General features: G+C 53.8%; 2 protein-coding genes across 2 annotated transcripts; both read left to right on the plus strand.

Annotated features, from left to right (window-relative positions):
• The first annotated feature begins 1456 nt into the window (after window positions 1-1456).
• Window positions 1457-4595, plus strand: LOC308061972 (acrosin-like). The gene is made up of 4 exons (XM_080382730.1): window positions 1457-1740; window positions 2079-2344; window positions 2631-2776; window positions 3243-4595. The coding sequence occupies exons 1-4, from the start codon at window positions 1580-1582 to the stop codon at window positions 3582-3584; spliced, it is 915 nt and encodes a 304-aa protein (XP_080238856.1). The 5' UTR covers window positions 1457-1579; the 3' UTR covers window positions 3585-4595.
• Window positions 4596-10613: 6018 nt separating this feature from the next.
• On the plus strand, window positions 10614-15147 carry LOC308063909 (acrosin-like). The gene is made up of 4 exons (XM_080387538.1): window positions 10614-12270; window positions 12609-12874; window positions 13161-13306; window positions 13771-15147. The coding sequence occupies exons 1-4, from the start codon at window positions 12110-12112 to the stop codon at window positions 14110-14112; spliced, it is 915 nt and encodes a 304-aa protein (XP_080243664.1). The 5' UTR covers window positions 10614-12109; the 3' UTR covers window positions 14113-15147.
• The last annotated feature ends 4112 nt before the right edge of the window (window positions 15148-19259 follow it).

Genomic DNA, 19259 nt, shown 5'->3' on the forward strand with positions numbered 1-19259 from the left:
GGGCCTAGGAAGCCCTGCTGCGCCTCAAGGGCCTTGAGAGCAGCTCTTCCACTTTCAGACAGAGCCTGCCCGCTCCTCCTCCTCGGGACCCGGTTGCTCCCTCCGCTGTGCGCCTTATGCCTCGCCACAGAAGCCAGGATGGCAGCAGGCAGCTGCCGCACCTTTCACAAGCTTGGAGGCTGCCATCCTTCAAGCCATTGCCCTCGACCCTCCAGGGACCTAGCCCTGCTGTGCAAATGCAATGCACATGCCTGGCTCCTGCTTCTCTCCTGCACTCCAGCAGGTGAGTGAGCAAGGCTCCTTCAGTCAGCGGCAGAAGGCAGACTGATGAGACAAGGCTGATGCAGGATTCACCAAAGCCACGGACAACGATTGCATGTAGGTTTGAGAGCAGGAGCATCCTTCTCTCCCTAGAGCTTCACAACGATTGCCCTTGCCACAAGTGCCATGGTCAGTGTGTGCCCAGAACAGCAATCCAACTCACAGACAGCAAGGACATGACACCTGCCAGAGCGCGTTGCTGTGGCTGACATCGCCAGTGAGGAGTGTGCTGCACCTGCATTTCACTGTGTTTTGTGCAGGAAGGTTGACGTCGCTGGGCTGTGCTTGGCTTATTTGGCTTGCCCAGCACTGCTTGCCTGCCACGGCCATCAAAAGATTGGCTCTTCAACACCCAAGCACGCGCATGCTGCTGTAGTCATTGTGTTCTTTGTTGTGTGTCTGTTTATTGGGAAGCAGCCGGTGGCACAGGGCTGCAGAGAGCAGGGCGGCAGGGAACTTCCCAAAGAGGCTGCGAGGCCACGCTGGGTGCTGCCCTGTGAGCTGTTAGCAGGCAGAGCTGGGAGCCAGGCGCTGCTGCCTGCCACGGGGCCTGCCCACCCTGATCGTGCAAGCAGGGCATGCCACAAGGCTCTGTCGGGGGTGTGCAATCCCAGCTTCTGCCTCCAGTCCTGCTTGGAACCCCTCCTGTTGCCACCCGTCCCTCCCCCACCGCCACCACGCCCAGCACCTGGAACCAGGCACTCTGTGACATCAGCCCCGCATCCAAGAGAACCCCAGGCAACAGGAATCCTGCAGGCAGTACGTCGGCAGCCACACTGGTGGTGACAAGCCCTCGTTCTTGCAGCTGCCACATGTTGCTGGTAGTGATGGATGTTCTCCTCCTCCTCGTTGTCCTGCTGGCCATGTGCTGTCCTGTGCACGGCACATGGGATAGCTGTGGGTAAGTGGCCCGAGGCTCTGGGGGGGAGATTGGGCAACCCTTGTGAGCTTCTCTGGAGGGGTCCTGCTTGTCCCCCATGGCCACCCCAGTGGCTCTTGAAGGCCATGTGGGAGGCTCAGCTCCTTGCCATCACCCAGGCTGCCAGCACAGCTCATCTACGGGCTGAAGCAGAAAGCGGGGAAAGGGGAGTGGGCACACAGCCCACGGGTTTCCTCGGCCCTTCTGGCCATGCCTTGAGGGGAGGGAAGATGTCTGGCCTTTAGCCGGAATGGCGCAAGCTTGCATGGAGCTAACCAGAATGGAGTTTCTGGTTACAGAGGCACCTGCGGCCTTCGGCCTGCGGCTTTTCACTACGGCATGTCGCGCGTTGTGGGTGGCAGAGATGCCCAGCCAGGGGCCTGGCCTTGGATCGTCAGCATCGAGGCTCCCCTGGAAGGAGGCACGGCGCACATCTGCGGGGGCTCCCTCATCAGCCCACAGTGGGTCCTCACATCAGCCCACTGCTTCATCGAGGCCAGGTAAGGAGGACCAGGGATCGGAGCTAGCCCCACACTCTAGCAGGTGCCCTGAGCACAGCAGCACGTGCTGCGGCATGTCCTGTTGCCCTGCAGTACGCCCAGTGCCTGGGCACTCCGCAGCCACCTGAGAGGCTGCTCAGGAGAAGGCTGAGCTTGTGCCACTGCTTCCCAGCAGCCTCCAGCTCGACACTGCTTGAGCCCAAGGAGCATGTGGTCTGTCACACCCTCCCAAGCACTGCTTTCCTCTCTGCCTTGCCAAGCAGAAGGCAGGGCGACTGCTGTGCTGCTGCAGCATGTGGCTCTGCTCCCTCTGAGCCCTCTCTCCATCTGCCTTCCAGGAACATCACCATGTGGCAGGTGGTGGTAGGTGCCACCCGGCTGACCCAGCTGGGACCTGAGGCCCAGGCGCGCAACATCAAGCAGCTGCTGGTTCACCAGCACTTCAATAATATCACACGGAGGAACGACATTGCCTTGCTGGAACTGGAGCAGCCTGTCCAGTGCAACAGCTATGTACAGCTTGCCTGCGTGCCCGATGCCTCACTGAGAGTCTCGGAGCTGACAGAGTGCTACGTCAGTGGCTGGGGTGCCAGGACTGCAAGAGGTGAGCTCCCAAAATGTAGTCACGTTGCGAGTGCAAGCTTGGCCAGCTTGGGGAGGCAGGTTGCTCTTCCTGACGGCAGAGGCGAAAGCCAGAATCAGGCTGTGGGGACGTATGCCTCTTAGAGAGGGGGGCGTGAGCCACTGACCCAGAGCAAGGCAGAAAGGAAGGAGCGGTCCAGCGCCTCCCCACATGCAAAGCCGAGCCCCGGGATAGGGCTTCAGTCACGCAGGGAAGGAGAACTGGCAATGAGCTGCTGGGTGTTCATTTCTTTCTGTGCTCTTCACAGATGGAGGATCGGCATATGTGCTGCAGGAGGCCCAGGTCCACCTCATTGATGCCGGGGTCTGTAACAGCAGCGGCTGGTACAAAGGGGCCATCCACACCCACAACATCTGTGCTGGCTATCCGCAGGGTGGCATCGACACCTGCCAGGTAGGAGCGTGCTACAAGCCAAGCCCCGGCAGCACGGGCAGCCCCGCCACAATCGCCCAAACCTGCACCGTCACGGGCTTTTCCTGGCCACTCACACTCCCATTGCTATGTCCCCACTTGCTGAGGGCCTTACCCCCCTTCCCCTTTTGCACGCCTTTGCCCAGGGCCTGCCTGCCTTGTCCCAGAGGCCTGGCACTATGTCCGCAAAGCCCACCCAGTGCCCTTGGCAGCCCAGAGCTTCACCATCCCAAACGTGCAACATCCTTCTGCAGCACTTGCAGGACAAGTGTGCCGCAGGGAGAGCGAGCCCTGCCTTACAGGCCCACCGCCCCCTCCCAGGCAAGCTTCTCCAGAGCTTGGCTGGCCACTAAATACAGCTCTGGAAGTGCCACGAGAGGGAAGGAGCCAGCCACTGGGCTGACGGTGGCCACCCAACAACCCCTTCATCCTTTCTCCTCTGCTGCAGGGGGACAGCGGTGGGCCTCTTGTGTGCCAAGACAAGAGCGCTGACTACTTCTGGCTTGTTGGCCTGACCAGCTGGGGGATGGGCTGTGCGAGAGCAAAGAAGCCCGGAGTCTACACCTCCACCCAGCACTTCTACAACTGGATCCTGGAACAGATGGGCCTGCACACAGCAGTAGCGACTACTGCAAGGCCGCAGCCAGCCTTCACCTCCACCCCCGTTCACAGGCCAACACCAACAGAAGCAGGAAGGTTTATACCCTGCCCACTTCCAGTGCAGAAGCTGCAGGATTTCCTTTCTTGGCTGCAGAAGTTGGTGCAGTTCCTAATAGGAGAAAAGGTTTGATCAGCAGGACAAAGAGGATCGAGGGCTGGCTGCAGCGCACCACCACCATTTCCCGCTGGGGCAATGCCTGCTGATGCAATGGCGGCCTCAGTGTCAAAGGCCTGCTCTGTCCTGCCCGCGCTCCTCTCAACGGAAGAGCTCAGCTGGCTGAGTCCCTGCAATAAAGTGTTTCAGTTCTGTGGCTAACCAGGCGCCAGTCCTCTTCAGTCTCGTGTGCAAGGCCAGGACTTCCACGCCCGGCACCTGCCGAAGGAAGCAGGCTGCGGGCAGACAAGTCGGGCACAAAGGGTCACAGCAAAGGGCTGAAGCTCTGCCTGCTGAGCAAGGAGGATGAGGGTGCAGTGAAACAAGGGAAGGCAGGTCACTGCGGGGCTCAGGGCCTTGGGGATGGCAGTTGGAAGCACAGAATGCCTTAGGCCCGCTCCTGGTGGGATCCCTGTGTGTGTCTGTATGAGGTGCAAGCGAACTTGAACGTGGACTCTCAGGGCCCAGGAAACAGAGATCTAGAAAGACCCAAGGCTTGCACCAGGCACTGCTGAGGGAGCCTTGGCTTTGAGCCCCACATATGACATGGACTTAATTTCCAGACTGTTATCTGAGGCATCTACGAACACGCTGTGCTTATGAATCCAGGGAGTGAAGCTGTGTTTCTCTTTCAGTAGCCTCATCCTCTGGTCTCATGGTTTCATGCCGGCCGGCAACCAAGCACCACGCAGCCGCCTGCTCACTCCCCCTCATCCGGAGGGCTGGGGAGGAGAATCAGAAAGGAATGTAAAACTTGAGGGTTGAGATAAGAACAATTTAATAATTTAAACAGAATAAAGAGGTAGGAACATCAGTAATAACAATGATAATAGTAATAATTAGGATGGAAAGGTGGGGGAAAAGGGTAAAATCCAAAGGAAAAGGGAAAAGGGGAGAAAACCCCCAAGTGATGCACAGTACAACTGCTCACCACGTGCTGACTGATGCGCAGCCAGTCTCCGAGCAACGATTCCTCCCCAGCTAACCCTCCTACTTTCTATACCAAGCATGACGTCCCATGGTATGGAATACCTCTTTGGCTGGTTCAGGGCAGCTGACCTGGCTGTGTCCCTTCCCAGTCTCTTGTGCTCCCCCAGCCCTCTGGCTGGCAAGGCCCAAGAATCCAAAAAGCCCTTGACTTTAGTATAAACATTACCCAGCAACAACTAAGAACATCAGTGCGGCTATCAACATTGTTCTCACATCACAGGCAAAACACAGCACTGTACTAGCCACTAAGAAGAAAATTAACTCTATCCCAACTGAAACCAGGACATCTGGAAACCCCGGAAAGGCCTGGACTGCATTCACATGGGTGTAAGCAGTGGTTCCATCTGCAGGGATACTTGTCAAGGTATTGCTTTGTCTGTGTCAATCTGTTTTGCCTTTCACATTCATTGTGGCACTCTCTCTGTGTGTATGTGCATGTCTGGCTCTTTGGAATGCAGCTGCACGCGCGTGGGAATATCCATTTAGGCTGGCATAGGAGCAGCCCCCCAGGTGCCCACCTCATTCAGATCAACCAGACCTGAAAGGAGAAATCCCACAGTGTTCAGAAGCCTGCCGGCTCTGGCTGCTCCGTAACAGAGTGGGCAAGGAAACCCAAAGCAACTCTGCAGCAGAGAGCACCGGGTGGGCAGGGAGGCAGCACTGGCTCTGTCATATAAACTCCCAAATTAGGGGACTCTTGAGTGAGTGCTAAACTCTCATATTGTGTTGAACTGCATGTGTAAGACTTGTGTGCACAAAGGTGAGGTCAAGCTGACCCCCTGTAAAGTTGTCAAAATTGGTGACTGAAGAGATTCCTAATTAAGGGCTTCAGCCTTGGGAAGGACGGGAGAGAAAGAAGAGATGGTGAAGAGTGGCTCACGTTACTAGTGACATCGCAATGGCACCACGAAGCCCCGCTGGCTGTGGGCATACTCCCTGGATACCGGCCGGCCCCAGCCCGCAGCGGGAGGGTGGCCATCCCACAGCAACACCGGCCCCGCATCACCACCACCATGTGCCAGCGGGTCTGCTGGGCACTGCCGCCATGCAGGAGACAGAACAGGAGCCCCTGGACCAGCTGCCAGCGCTGACGGTGCAGTGGCACAGGGGCAGAGGTGCTGCTGGTGTTGGCAGTGGCGTTGGTAATGGCACTGGTGCCGGCTGGCCCCACGGCCGAGGGCTGGGAGCAGTGATGGCTGCAGCCGCTCAGCGCTGGTGAGATGGAGATGTGCTGGCACATGGAGCTGGGCAGGACCAGTTGCCATCCTTTGGCCCAAATGCACTTGCATGCTTCCACTCAATCGCCTGCCTGTGTGTGTGTATGTTCTACCCGTTCTTTAAAAAATTGGCCAGAAAGAAAGGAAAGCATTTATGCACGCTTGACACAAAGTAAAGTTTGACCTTGTGGCCCCTCTTGAGGCCAACCAACCGGCAGACGTCCCCTAAGGATTCTCACAGGAGTCAAAGGCTTCACCATCCCCTCTCTGGAGGAGGAGGAAGTGCATGTTGCTGAAGCGACCACAGAGCATCTGCTCTGCTGTTCAGTGGATGGGCAGGTCAGCGGCAGCATGAGAAATGCTCCCTTGTCCGACATGTGCCAGATCACTCCGAGTTTGCAGGCTCTGGCCAGCAAGTGAAAACCAAAAGCCCAGGAAGGGAGAACTTGGCTGTGCAAGGTGGGGTGACAGCACAAGTGGAAAGAAACGCCAAAAGACAGAAGCAAGAGGCTTCTGGCGGCCAGAAGATTAAAGAAAAAAAGGACAGAAAGGTGAAGAACGAGGATGAAAGATAAGCAAGCCCTCAGCAGCATCAGGAGAAATATTTCCTGACTCCTTGCTGGCTGTTTCAGGTGCATGGGTGTCGCATGCTGGTCTGTGACCAGAGCATGGTTCTCTCTCTGTATTCTCGGGAACAGAATTAAGACTCAAAACGGAGTCAAGAGCCAAGGAACTTTATTTGCCCAACAAGAAATCTGCAAATGCCAAGGGAGAGAGAGAGAGAGATACAGAGAGAAAAAGGAGGGAAAAAAGAAGGGAAGAAAGAAAGAATTCACAGCAATAGCTACACCCCAGTGCTGTGGTGTCCCAACAGTCCGATTCGTTTCCAAGTCTGGTGCGGGAATGTTCCGTCCGACGTTAGTTGCTTCCAGCTTTTATACAGTTGTTTCAAGCTGTTCTGCTTCGCCACGCCTTCCACCCAGCAATGGTGTACGTGCCCAGCATGGTCCTCAGGGGCCTCCAAGCACCTTTACCCCCCTGACCCCAAGGTCTGGGTGCATGCACAGGGGTTTGGTTAAGTTTTGCAGGATCAGCATCCCCTCATTGCTCCATGGCATCAATCGGTCTCCTCCTTTAACAATGTATAGATAAATCTCTGCGGTGGCAGTGGTGTTATCTTCCTGCCTTAACAACGTATAGGTAGATCATTCACTGTGGCGATGGCATGAGTTTCCTGCCATAGCAATGTTGGGACAACACCTCTGCTGTGGCGATGATGGGTCTCACCGGCGCAGTCTCTTACACCACCCTGTGGCTCAACATCGCTAACTTATGAATTGTTCTCTGAGGTGACATGAACGATAGAGTAGAGAAAGGAGGAAGGAATAGAGACATGGTCCCTGGTTTCAGGAGGAGAAGAAGAAGAAGAAGAAGAAGAAGAAGTAAAGGTTTACAAGGATAATTACAAGATAATGTGCATTCACAAGGGCAAGTAGAAGTATCATAATAAAAATCAAAGCGATAGTTAGCACAACAAAGGTGGCAAAATAAATTGGTACAAGAACATACAGGTATTCCATTATTTCCTGCAAATTCAACGACACAAAGCGAAGCAATTGCAGTCCTCGTGGTTAAAGCAGTCTGCTGCCCTGCTTTGCTAAAGTCGCGGTCAGGATACGCAGTAGGAAAATAGATTTCCACGCCCCCTTTAGCTTAATGCGCATGTACCGTCTGGGTCTAGGAACTTCGGTCGCCAATTTAGGTAAAAGAAAATAAGCAATAACACTATACAATCTGTATTACTGATGGTGTAGTTTGGTGCACAGCACGAATTTGTTTAACACCGTTGAACAGTGTTAATATGGTATAAACTCTGAGTTTATAAGTTGAGAGTATAAACAGAGTGTAAACAGCGTTAAACACAGACAGTAGTTATAAAATGCATCTTAGCTACAACATGTTGAATCAATTGTATAAAACATGGAATGATACAGGGTAAAAACATCAGCATGGCAAGACCACATAACAAATAAAATAGGGTTCGCTTAACTCATGGACCACCAGGGAGCCAGGAAAACATGTCAATGTCCCAGCCTTTCCATGTCTGGACAGGAACACGGGCCAGCTTTCATATTCCTGCAGTAACCCGTTCAACATTTTTGCCGCTATCATCAATTTTTAAGCAGCAATTAGAATCATTTAGTTTACCACAAACACCTCCTTCTTTGGCTAGCAGGTCATCAAGAACCGTGCGATGCTGCATATGTTTGCATTTGTGTAGCCTGATCTGCCAATAGGCCAAGGGCATGTGCTGTCTCGTTAGTAATGATCTGCAGCACAACTTGCAATGGAATAATGCGATTTAGATTATAGATAGGTTCTCGAGCACCGCTGAGCCACTCATTGGGGTTCCATGTGGCAGGTCCACAGTGTTTTATGATACGTTGAGGGGTCCACTTCTCTTGGCCCCAAGTTTGATCACTACCACCTGTTACAGAAGTGTCAATGGACCGCCGATGTCGATTAAGGTCATCATATCTCCTAACTCCCAAACTGTCTCCATTTTCCTCTGGTAGCAGGCAACAGAAGGGGCGCATATAACCCACAGAACATGTTCCACTCCAATGATTTGGCAATTTTCGATAGGCATGATGACCACAAATCCAATAATGACCTTTCAGGGTCAGAGTTCCATTTATAAATGGTCCATCTCCTTCGCGCCTTACATCGGAATTACATGGAGTTTCAAAATAAGTGGTATCTTTTAAGCCAAAGGGTGCTTAATTCAATTATTTGCCTTTTCCCCTTTAATCCAAAGATCACATTTCCATGCTCCTACGGGCCTACTATAGTTACACTTAACGGTAACTGTGTGGTTAGTTATGCCACGGATGGCACAAGTCCAAGGGTCAGGTTCCCTTAATACCTTAGCTCCACTAAGATTGCTACTAGACCAAAAGTTATCAAATAGTTTTGTATGTCCAGTTCATGGACCCGTGCCCAACTTAGCCTGCGAGAGATAACTTTTCCATTGGTGGTGTTGCTTTACAAACACCATAACATGTCCCCCTCGACATGAAGAGACTGGTTATAAGTTGAACAATTAATAGGTCGACAGCCTGGAATAATACAAAGATTTCCATATTTAAATGTCTAGTTACACACTCTGTGACCCACAAAAATTCCATTGCTGTTGTTCCGGTTAAGACAGTATTCTCCTTTTCCTGGAACTTGGATTTATCTGTAGGACAGGGCCTCAAGGACAAGAGTCCAAGTACTGATAGCCTGATGAATAGAGTCTTGTTAGAACTTGTAGGGCACTAGCCCTGGGAACAAAGGAACAAGCTAACTGCAGACCCCTGAGCCGTTACTGTTGAGGAGGCAACCAGACGGACAGAGAAACAAGTAGCCAGATAAGGGAACGCTTAGCGCCGATATGTAACTTGGCTAATCAAGAAAGCCGCCTAGAAAGAAACCCCCTAACTTTGGAATAGAAATTGTTGCTATGTCAAGGTAAACCAATAAGCTCCTATTGTGCTAACGGTGTGCCTTAAATATCAACCAATCAGTGTTTTTTACGCTTAAGATTTAACCAATCAGTGTGTAATATGTAGAAGGTAGAAACGTATATATGTGTAAGAAAATCACTAATAAATGGACAACTTGCTTGCATCAAGCTGCGTCCCGTCTCTTCATTTGCCGCACCAAGCCTGCTAGGAGTGCAGAGGAGTTGCGCTCTGTGCTACGAGGAGCACCTGAGGCCTCTGGACAGAAAGCCGGACTTGTTTGGGGAGGAAGCATGCTCCAGCATCATCCACAGAGCCATAAGAACTCCTTTCACTGCATGATCAAGAGGAAGCAAAGGGCATGCCCATGTTTCCAGAGATCAAAGTTCAGCTGGAGGCATGCCCTGCAGTCCTGGGTAGGAACAGAGCTGGGAGCTGCAGCACCATGGCTTGCCACGGCCCAAGCACAGAGCAAGAGAAGGACGGTCCTGGCAGCTTCAGAGGCAGGCCCTTCTGCAGCTCCCGCAGGGGGGGCATGCCTAGGTGGGCAGCAGCTGAGGGCATGCATGCTCAAGCACCTCCAAGTCCTTCCTGCCTCTGGGAGGTGGAGAGGTGGCCAGTGGTTGGCAGGCCTGCTCCTCTTGCAAGGTGGGGATGCTGGGGCTGAGCAAGCACGTTGGCTGACACTGTAGGACATCCACATGCCTGAATCCTGGCTCCTTGATCCCCCCTTCTCTCCATTTGCCGTGCTTATACGTGCCCCTCATCTTCCCTGAGTGCTGCCTCTCTCAGCCCTGCTCTCCTCCCAGAGACGGGGCCAACCCCAGTTATTTTTTCCCCCCTTTGCTCCCAGGTTTGCCCCATCTGTCAACACACATGGTCTTTGGGTGTTGTTAGCTAGGTCACCTTGGTCTTGTGTGCCATTACTGACGGGCTTGCCTGGGAACTGCTGTCTCTGCCAGAGTCCTCTCCGCCAAATGACGCCAATCTCTTCCTCCAAGCGTCTGTGAAGTGTGGCCACCTCTGACGGCATTCCCCGCTAGCCACCTGCCAAAACTGGTGCTGAAAGAGCAGGGTTTCCCCAGCAGACAAGTTGTCTTCTCCAAGGCCGCCTTCTGCCTGCTCTCAGCAGACACATGGGAACCGGCAGCCGGTCCCTTTTCAAAACACAAAGCAGCCTTGAGCCCGCTTGCTTGGAGGCCAGTTCTGGGGCCTAGGAAGCCCTGCTGCGCCTCAAGGGCCTTGAGAGCAGCTCTTCCACTTTCAGACAGAGCCTGCCCTCTCCTCCTCCTCGGGACCCGGTTGCTCCCTCCGCTGTGCGCCTTATGCCTCGCCACAGAAGCCAGGATGGCAGCAGGCAGCTGCCGCACCTTTCACAAGCTTGGAGGCTGCCATCCTTCAAGCCATTGCCCTCGACCCTCCAGGGACCTAGCCCTGCTGTGCAAATGCAATGCACATGCCTGGCTCCTGCTTCTCTCCTGCACTCCAGCAGGTGAGTGAGCAAGGCTCCTTCAGTCAGCGGCAGAAGGCAGACTGATGAGACAAGGCTGATGCAGGATTCACCAAAGCCACGGACAACGATTGCATGTAGGTTTGAGAGCAGGAGCATCCTTCTCTCCCTAGAGCTTCACAACGATTGCCCTTGCCACAAGTGCCATGGTCAGTGTGTGCCCAGAACAGCAATCCAACTCACAGACAGCAAGGACACGACGCCTGCCAGAGCGCGTTGCTGTGGCTGACATCGCCAGTGAGGAGTGTGCTGCACCTGCATTTCACTGTGTTTTGTGCAGGAAGGTTGACGTCGCTGGGCTGTGCTTGGCTTATTTGGCTTGCCCAGCACTGCTTGCCTGCCACGGCCATCAAAAGATTGGCTCTTCAACACCCAAGCACGCGCATGCTGCTGTAGTCATTGTGTTCTTTGTTGTGTGTCTGTTTATTGGGAAGCAGCCGGTGGCACAGGGCTGCAGAGAGCAGGGCGGCAGGGAACTTCCCAAAGAGGCTGCGAGGCCACGCTGGGTGCTGCCCTGTGAGCTGTTAGCAGGCAGAGCTGGGAGCCAGGCGCTGCTGCCTGCCACGGGGCCTGCCCACCCTGATCGTGCAAGCAGGGCATGCCACAAGGCTCTGTCAGGGGTGTGCAATCCCAGCTTCTGCCTCCAGTCCTGCTTGGAACCCCTCCTGTTGCCACCCGTCCCTCCCCCACCGCCACCACGCCCAGCACCTGGAACCAGGCACTCTGTGACATCAGCCCCGCATCCAAGAGAACCCCAGGCAACAGGAATCCTGCAGGCAGTACGTCGGCAGCCACACTGGTGGTGACAAGCCCTCGTTCTTGCAGCTGCCACATGTTGCTGGTAGTGATGGATGTTCTCCTCCTCCTCGTTGTCCTGCTGGCCATGTGCTGTCCTGTGCACGGCACATGGGATAGCTGTGGGTAAGTGGCCCGAGGCTCTGGGGGGGAGATTGGGCAACCCTTGTGAGCTTCTCTGGAGGGGTCCTGCTTGTCCCCCATGGCCACCCCAGTGGCTCTTGAAGGCCATGTGGGAGGCTCAGCTCCTTGCCATCACCCAGGCTGCCAGCACAGCTCATCTATGGGCTGAAGCAGAAAGCGGGGAAAGGGGAGTGGGCACACAGCCCACGGGTTTCCTCGGCCCTTCTGGCCATGCCTTGAGGGGAGGGAAGATGGCTGGCCTTTAGCCGGAATGGCGCAAGCTTGCATGGAGCTAACCAGAATGGAGTTTCTGGTTACAGAGGCACCTGCGGCCTTCGGCCTGCGGCTTTTCACTACGGCATGTCGCGCGTTGTGGGTGGCAGAGATGCCCAGCCAGGGGCCTGGCCTTGGATCGTCAGCATCGAGGCTCCCCTGGAAGGAGGCACGGCGCACATCTGCGGGGGCTCCCTCATCAGCCCACAGTGGGTCCTCACATCAGCCCACTGCTTCATCGAGGCCAGGTAAGGAGGACCAGGGATCGGAGCTAGCCCCACACACTAGCAGGTGCCCTGAGCACAGCAGCACGTGCTGCGGCATGTCCTGTTGCCCTGCAGTACGCCCAGTGCCTGGGCACTCCGCAGCCACCTGAGAGGCTGCTCAGGAGAAGGCTGAGCTTGTGCCACTGCTTCCCAGCAGCCTCCAGCTCGACACTGCTTGAGCCCAAGGAGCATGTGGTCTGTCGCACCCTCCCAAGCACTGCTTTCCTCTCTGCCTTGCCAAGCAGAAGGCAGGGCGACTGCTGTGCTGCTGCAGCATGTGGCTCTGCTCCCTCTGAGCCCTCTCTCCATCTGCCTTCCAGGAACATCACCATGTGGCAGGTGGTGGTAGGTGCCACCCGGCTGACCCAGCTGGGACCTGAGGCCCAGGCGCGCAACATCAAGCAGCTGCTGGTTCACCAGCACTTCAATAATATCACACAGAGGAACGACATTGCCTTGCTGGAACTGGAGCAGCCTGTCCAGTGCAACAGCTATGTACAGCTTGCCTGCGTGCCCGATGCCTCACTGAGAGTCTCGGAGCTGACAGAGTGCTACGTCAGTGGCTGGGGTGCCAGGACTGCAAGAGGTGAGCTCCCAAAATGTAGTCACGTTGCGAGTGCAAGCTTGGCCAGCTTGGGGAGGCAGGTTGCTCTTCCTGACGGCAGAGGCGAAAGCCAGAATCAGGCTGTGGGGACGTATGCCTCTTAGAGAGGGGGGCGTGAGCCACTGACCCAGAGCAAGGCAGAAAGGAAGGAGCGGTCCAGCGCCTCCCCACATGCAAAGCCGAGCCCCGGGATAGGGCTTCAGTCACGCAGGGAAGGAGAACTGGCAATGAGCTGCTGGGTGTTCATTTCTTTCTGTGCTCTTCACAGATGGAGGATCGGCATATGTGCTGCAGGAGGCCCAGGTCCACCTCATTGATGCCGGGGTCTGTAACAGCAGCGGCTGGTACAAAGGGGCCATCCACACCCACAACATCTGTGCTGGCTATCCGCAGGGTGGCATCGACACCTGCCAGGTAGGAGCGTGCTACAAGCCAAGCCCCGGCAGCACGGGCAGCCCTGCCACAACTGCCCAAACCTGCACCGTCACGGGCTTGTCCTGGCCACTCACACTCCCATTGCTGTGTCCCACTGCTGAGGGCCTTACCCCCCTTCCCCTTTTTCACGCCTTTGCCCAGGGCCTGCCTGCCTTGTCCCAGAGGCCTGGCACTATGTCCACAAAGCCCACCCAGTGCCCTTGGCAGCCCAGAGCTTCACCATCCCAAACGTGCAACATCCTTCTGCAGCACTTGCAGGACAAGTGTGCCGCAGGGAGAGCGAGCCCTGCCTTACAGGCCCACCGCCCCCTCCCAGGCAAGCTTCTCCAGAGCTTGGCTGGCCACTAAATACAGCTCTGGAAGTGCCACGAGAGGGAAGGAGCCAGCCACTGGGCTGACGGTGGCCACCCAACAACCCCTTCATCCTTTCTCCTCTGCTGCAGGGGGACAGCGGTGGGCCTCTTGTGTGCCAAGACAAGAGCGCTGACTACTTCTGGCTTGTTGGCCTGACCAGCTGGGGGATGGGCTGTGCGAGAGCAAAGAAGCCCGGAGTCTACACCTCCACCCAGCACTTCTACAACTGGATCCTGGAACAGATGGGCCTGCACACAGCAGTAGCGACTACTGCAAGGCCGCAGCCAGCCTTCACCTCCACCCCCGTTCACAGGCCAACACCAACAGAAGCAGGAAGGTTTATACCCTGCCCACTTCCAGTGCAGAAGCTGTGGGATTTCCTTACGTGGCTGCACAAGTTGGTGCAGTTCCTAATAGGAGAAAAGGTTTGAGCAGCAGGACAAAGAGGATCCAGGGCTGGCTGCAGCGCACCACCACCATTTCCCGCTGGGGCAATGCCTGCTGATGCAATGGCGGCCTCAGTGTCAAAGGCCTGCTCTGTCCTGCCCGCGCTCCTCTCAACGGAAGAGCTCAGCTGGCTGAGTCCCTGCAATAAAGTGTTTCATTTCTGTGGCTAACCAGGCGCCAGTCCTCTTCAGTCTCGTGTGCAAGGCCAGGACTTCCACGCCCGGCACCTGCCGAAGGAAGCAGGCTGCGGGCAGACAAGTCGGGCACAAAGGGTCACAGCAAAGGGCTGAAGCTCTGCCTGCTGAGCAAGGAGGATGAGGGTGCAGTGGAATAAGGGAAGGCAGGTCACTGCGGGGCTCAGGGCCTTGGGGATGGCAGTTGGAAGCACAGAATGCCTTAGGCCCGCTCCTGGTGGGATCCCTGTGTGTGTCTGTATGAGGCGCAAGCGAACTTGAACGTGGACTCTCAGGGCCCAGGAAACAGAGATCTAGAAAGACCCAAGGCTTGCACCAGGCACTGCTGAGGGAGCCTTGGCTTTGAGCCCCACATATGACATGGACTTAATTTCCAGACTTTTATCTGAGGCATCTACGAACACGCTGTGCTTATGAATCCAGGGAGTGAAGCTGTGTTTCTCTTTCAGTAGCCTCATCCTCTGGTCTCATGGTTTCATGCCGGCCGGCAACCAAGCACCACGCAGCCGCCTGCTCACTCCCCCTCATCCGGAGGGCTGGGGAGGAGAATCAGAAAGGAATGTAAAACTTGAGGGTTGAGATAAGAACAATTTAATAATTTAAACAGAATAAAGAGGTAGGAACATCAGTAATAACAATGATAATAGTAACAATTAGGATGGAAAGGTGGGGGAAAAGGGTAAAATCCAAAGGAAAAGGGAAAAGGGGAGAAAACCCCCAAGTGATGCACAGTACAACTGCTCACCACGTGCTGACTGATGCGCAGCCAGTCTCCGAGCAACGATCCCTCCCCAGCTAACCCTCCTACTTTCTATACCAAGCATGACGTCCCAGGGGCGTATGGAATACCTCTTTGGCTGGTTCAGGGCAGCTGACCTGGCTGTGTCCCTTCCCAGTCTCTTGTGCTCCCCCAGCCCTCTGGCTGGCAAGGCCCAAGAATCCAAAAAGCCCTTGACTTTAGTATAAACATTACCCAGCAACAACTAAGAACATCAGTGCGGCTATCAACATTGTTCTCACATCACAGGCAAAACACAGCACTGTACTAGCCACTAAGAAGAAAATTAACTCTATCCCAACTGAAACCAGGACATCTGGAAACCCCGGAAAGGCCTGGACTGCATTCACATGGGTGTAAGCAGTGGTTCCATCTGCAGGGATACTTGTCAAGGTATTGCTTTGTCTGTGTCAATCTGTTTTGCCTTTCACATTCATTGTGGCACTCTCTCTGTGTGTATGTGCATGTCTGGCTCTTTGGAATGCAGCTGCACGCGCGTGGGAATATCCATTTAGGCTGGCATAGGAGCAGCCCCCCAGGTGCCCACCTCATTCAGATCAACCAGACCTGAAAGGAGAAATCCCACAGTGTTCAGAAGCCTGCCGGCTCTGGCTGCTCCGTAACAGAGTGGGCAAGGAAACCCAAAGCAACTCTGCAGCAGAGAGCACCGGGTGGGCAGGGAGGCAGCACTGGCTCTGTCATATAAACTCCCAAATTAGGGGACTCTTGAGTGAGTGCTAAACTCTCATATTGTGTTGAACTGCATGTGTAAGACTTGTGTGCACAAAGGTGAGGTCAAGCTGACCCCCTGTAAAGTTGTCAAAATTGGTGACTGAAGAGATTCCTAATTAAGGGCTTCAGCCTTGGGAAGGACGGGAGAGAAAGAAGAGATGGTGAAGAGTGGCTCACGTTACTAGTGACATCGCAATGGCACCACGAAGCCCCGCTGGCTGTGGGCATACTCCCTGGATACCGGCCGGCCCCAGCCCGCAGCGGGAGGGTGGCCATCCCACAGCAACACCGGCCCCGCATCACCACCACCATGTGCCAGCGGGTCTGCTGGGCACTGCCGCCATGCAGGAGACAGAACAGGAGCCCCTGGACCAGCTGCCAGCGCTGACGGTGCAGTGGCACAGGGGCAGAGGTGCTGCTGGTGTTGGCAGTGGCGTTGGTAATGGCACTGGTGCCGGCTGGCCCCACGGCCGAGGGCTGGGAGCAGTGATGGCTGCAGCCGCTCAGCGCTGGTGAGATGGAGATGTGCTGGCACATGGAGCTGGGCAGGACCGGTTGCCATCCTTTGGCCCAAATGCACTTGCATGCTTCCACTCAATCGCCTGCCTGTGTGTGTGTATGTTCTACCCGTTCTTTAAAAAATTGGCCAGAAAGAAAGGAAAGCATTTATGCACGCTTGACACAAAGTAAAGTTTGACCTTGTGGCCCCTCTTGAGGCCAACCAACCGGCAGACGTCCCCTAAGGATTCTCACAGGAGTCAAAGGCTTCACCATCCCCTCTCTGGAGGAGGAGGAAGTGCATGTTGCTGAAGCGACCACAGAGCATCTGCTCTGCTGTTCAGTGGATGGGCAGGTCAGCGGCAGCATGAGAAATGCTCCCTTGTCCGACATGTGCCAGATCACTCCGAGTTTGCAGGCTCTGGACAGCAAGTGAAGACCAAAAGCCCAGGAAGGGAGAACTTGGCTGTGCAAGGTGGGGTGACAGCACAAGTGGAAAGAAACGCCAAAAGACAGAAGCAAGAGGCTTCTGGCGGCCAGAAGATTAAAGAAAAAAAGGACAGAAAGGTGAAGAACGAGGATGAAAGATAAGCAAGCCCTCAGCAGCATCAGGAGAAATATTTCCTGACTCCTTGCTGCCTGTTTCAGGTGCATGGGTGTCGCATGCTGGTCTGTGACCAGAGCATGGTTCTCTCTGTATTCTCGGGAACAGAATTAAGACTCAAAACGGAGTCAAGAGCCAAGGAACTTTATTTGCCCAACAAGAAATCTGCAAATGCCAAGGGAGAGAGAGAGAGAGATACAGAGAGAAAAAGGAGGGAAAAAAGAAGGGAAGAAAGAAAGAATTCACAGCAATAGCTACACCCCAGTGCTGTGGTGTCCCAACAGTCCGATTCGTTTCCAAGTCTGGTGCGGGAATGTTCCGTCCGACGTTAGTTGCTTCCAGCTTTTATACAGTTGTTTCAAGCTGTTCTGCTTCGCCACGCCTTCCACCCAGCAATGGTGTACGTGCCCAGCATGGTCCTCAGGGGCCTCCAAGCACCTTTACCCCCCTGACCCCAAGGTCTGGGTGCATGCACAGGGGTTTGGTTAAGTTTTGCAGGATCAGCATCCCCTCATTGCTCCATGGCATCAATCGGTCTCCTCCTTTAACAATGTATAGATAAATCTCTGCGGTGGCAGTGGTGTTATTTTCCTGCCTTAACAACGTATAGGTAGATCATTCACTGTGGCGATGGCATGAGTTTCCTGCCATAGCAATGTTGGGACAACACCTCTGCTGTGGCGATGATGGGTCTCACCGGCGCAGTCTCTTACACCACCCTGTGGCTCAACATCGCTAACTTATGAATTGTTCTCTGAGGTGGCATGAACGATAGAGTAGAGAAAGGAGGAAGGAATAGAGACATGGTCCCTGGTTTCAGGAGGAGAAGAAGAAGAAGAAGAAGAAGAAGAAGTAAAGGTTTACAAGGATAATTACAAGATAATGTGCATTCACAAGGGCAAGTAGAAGTATCATAATAAAAATCAAAGCGATAGTTAGCACAACAAAGGTGGCAAAATAAATTGGTACAAGAACATACAGGTATTCCATTATTTCCTGCAAATTCAACGACACAAAGCGAAGCAATTGCAGTCCTCGTGGTTAAAGCAGTCTGCTGCCCTGCTTTGCTAAAGTCGCGGTCAGGATACGCAGTAGGAAAATAGATTTCCACGCCCCCTTTAGCTTAATGCGCATGTACCGTCTGGGTCTAGGAACTTCGGTCGCCAATTCAGGTAAAAGAAAATAAGCAATAACACTATACAATCTGTATTACTGATGGTGTAGTTTGGTGCACAGCACGAATTTGTTTAACACCGTTGAACAGTGTTAATATGGTATAAACTCTGAGTTTATAAGTTGAGAGTATAAACAGAGTGTAAACAGCGTTAAACACAGACAGTAGTTATAAAATGCATCTTAGCTACAACATGTTGAATCAATTGTATAAAACATGGAATGATACAGGGTAAAAACATCAGCATGGCAAGACCACATAACAAATAAAATAGGGTTCGCTTAACTCATGGACCACCAGGGAGCCAGGAAAACATGTCAATGTCCCAGCCTTTCCATGTCTGGACAGGAACACGGGCCAGCTTTCATATTCCTGCAGTAACCCGTTCAACATTTTTGCCGCTATCATCAATTTTTAAGCAGCAATTAGAATCATTTAGTTTACCACAAACACCTCCTTCTTTGGCTAGCAGGTCATCAAGAACCGTGCGATGCTGCATATGTTTGCATTTGTGTAGCCTGATCTGCCAATAGGCCAAGGGCATGTGCTGTCTCGTTAGTAATGATCTGCAGCACAACTTGCAATGGAATAATGCGATTTAGATTATAGATAGGTTCTCGAGCACCGCTGAGCCACTCATTGGGGTTCCATGTGGCAGGTCCACAGTGTTTTATGATACGTTGAGGGGTCCACTTCTCTTGGCCCCAAGTTTGATCACTACCACCTGTTACAGAAGTGTCAATGGACCGCCGATGTCGATTAAGGTCATCATATCTCCTAACTCCCAAACTGTCTCCATTTTCCTCTGGTAGCAGGCAACAGAAGGGGCGCATATAACCCACAGAACATGTTCCACTCCAATGATTTGGCAATTTTCGATAGGCATGATGACCACAAATCCAATAATGACCTTTCAGGGTCAGAGTTCCATTTATAAATGGTCCATCTCCTTCGCGCCTTACATCGGAATTACATGGAGTTTCAAAATAAGTGGTATCTTTTAAGCCAAAGGGTGCTTAATTCAATTATTTGCCTTTTCCCCTTTAATCCAAAGATCACATTTCCATGCTCCTACGGGGCTACTATAGTTACACTTAACGGTAACTGTGTGGTTAGTTATGCCACGGATGGCACAAGTCCAAGGGTCAGGT

This window comes from Falco punctatus, assembly GCF_963210335.1.
Source record: "Falco punctatus genome assembly, chromosome: 4".
Classification (NCBI taxonomy): Eukaryota; Metazoa; Chordata; class Aves; order Falconiformes; family Falconidae; genus Falco; species Falco punctatus.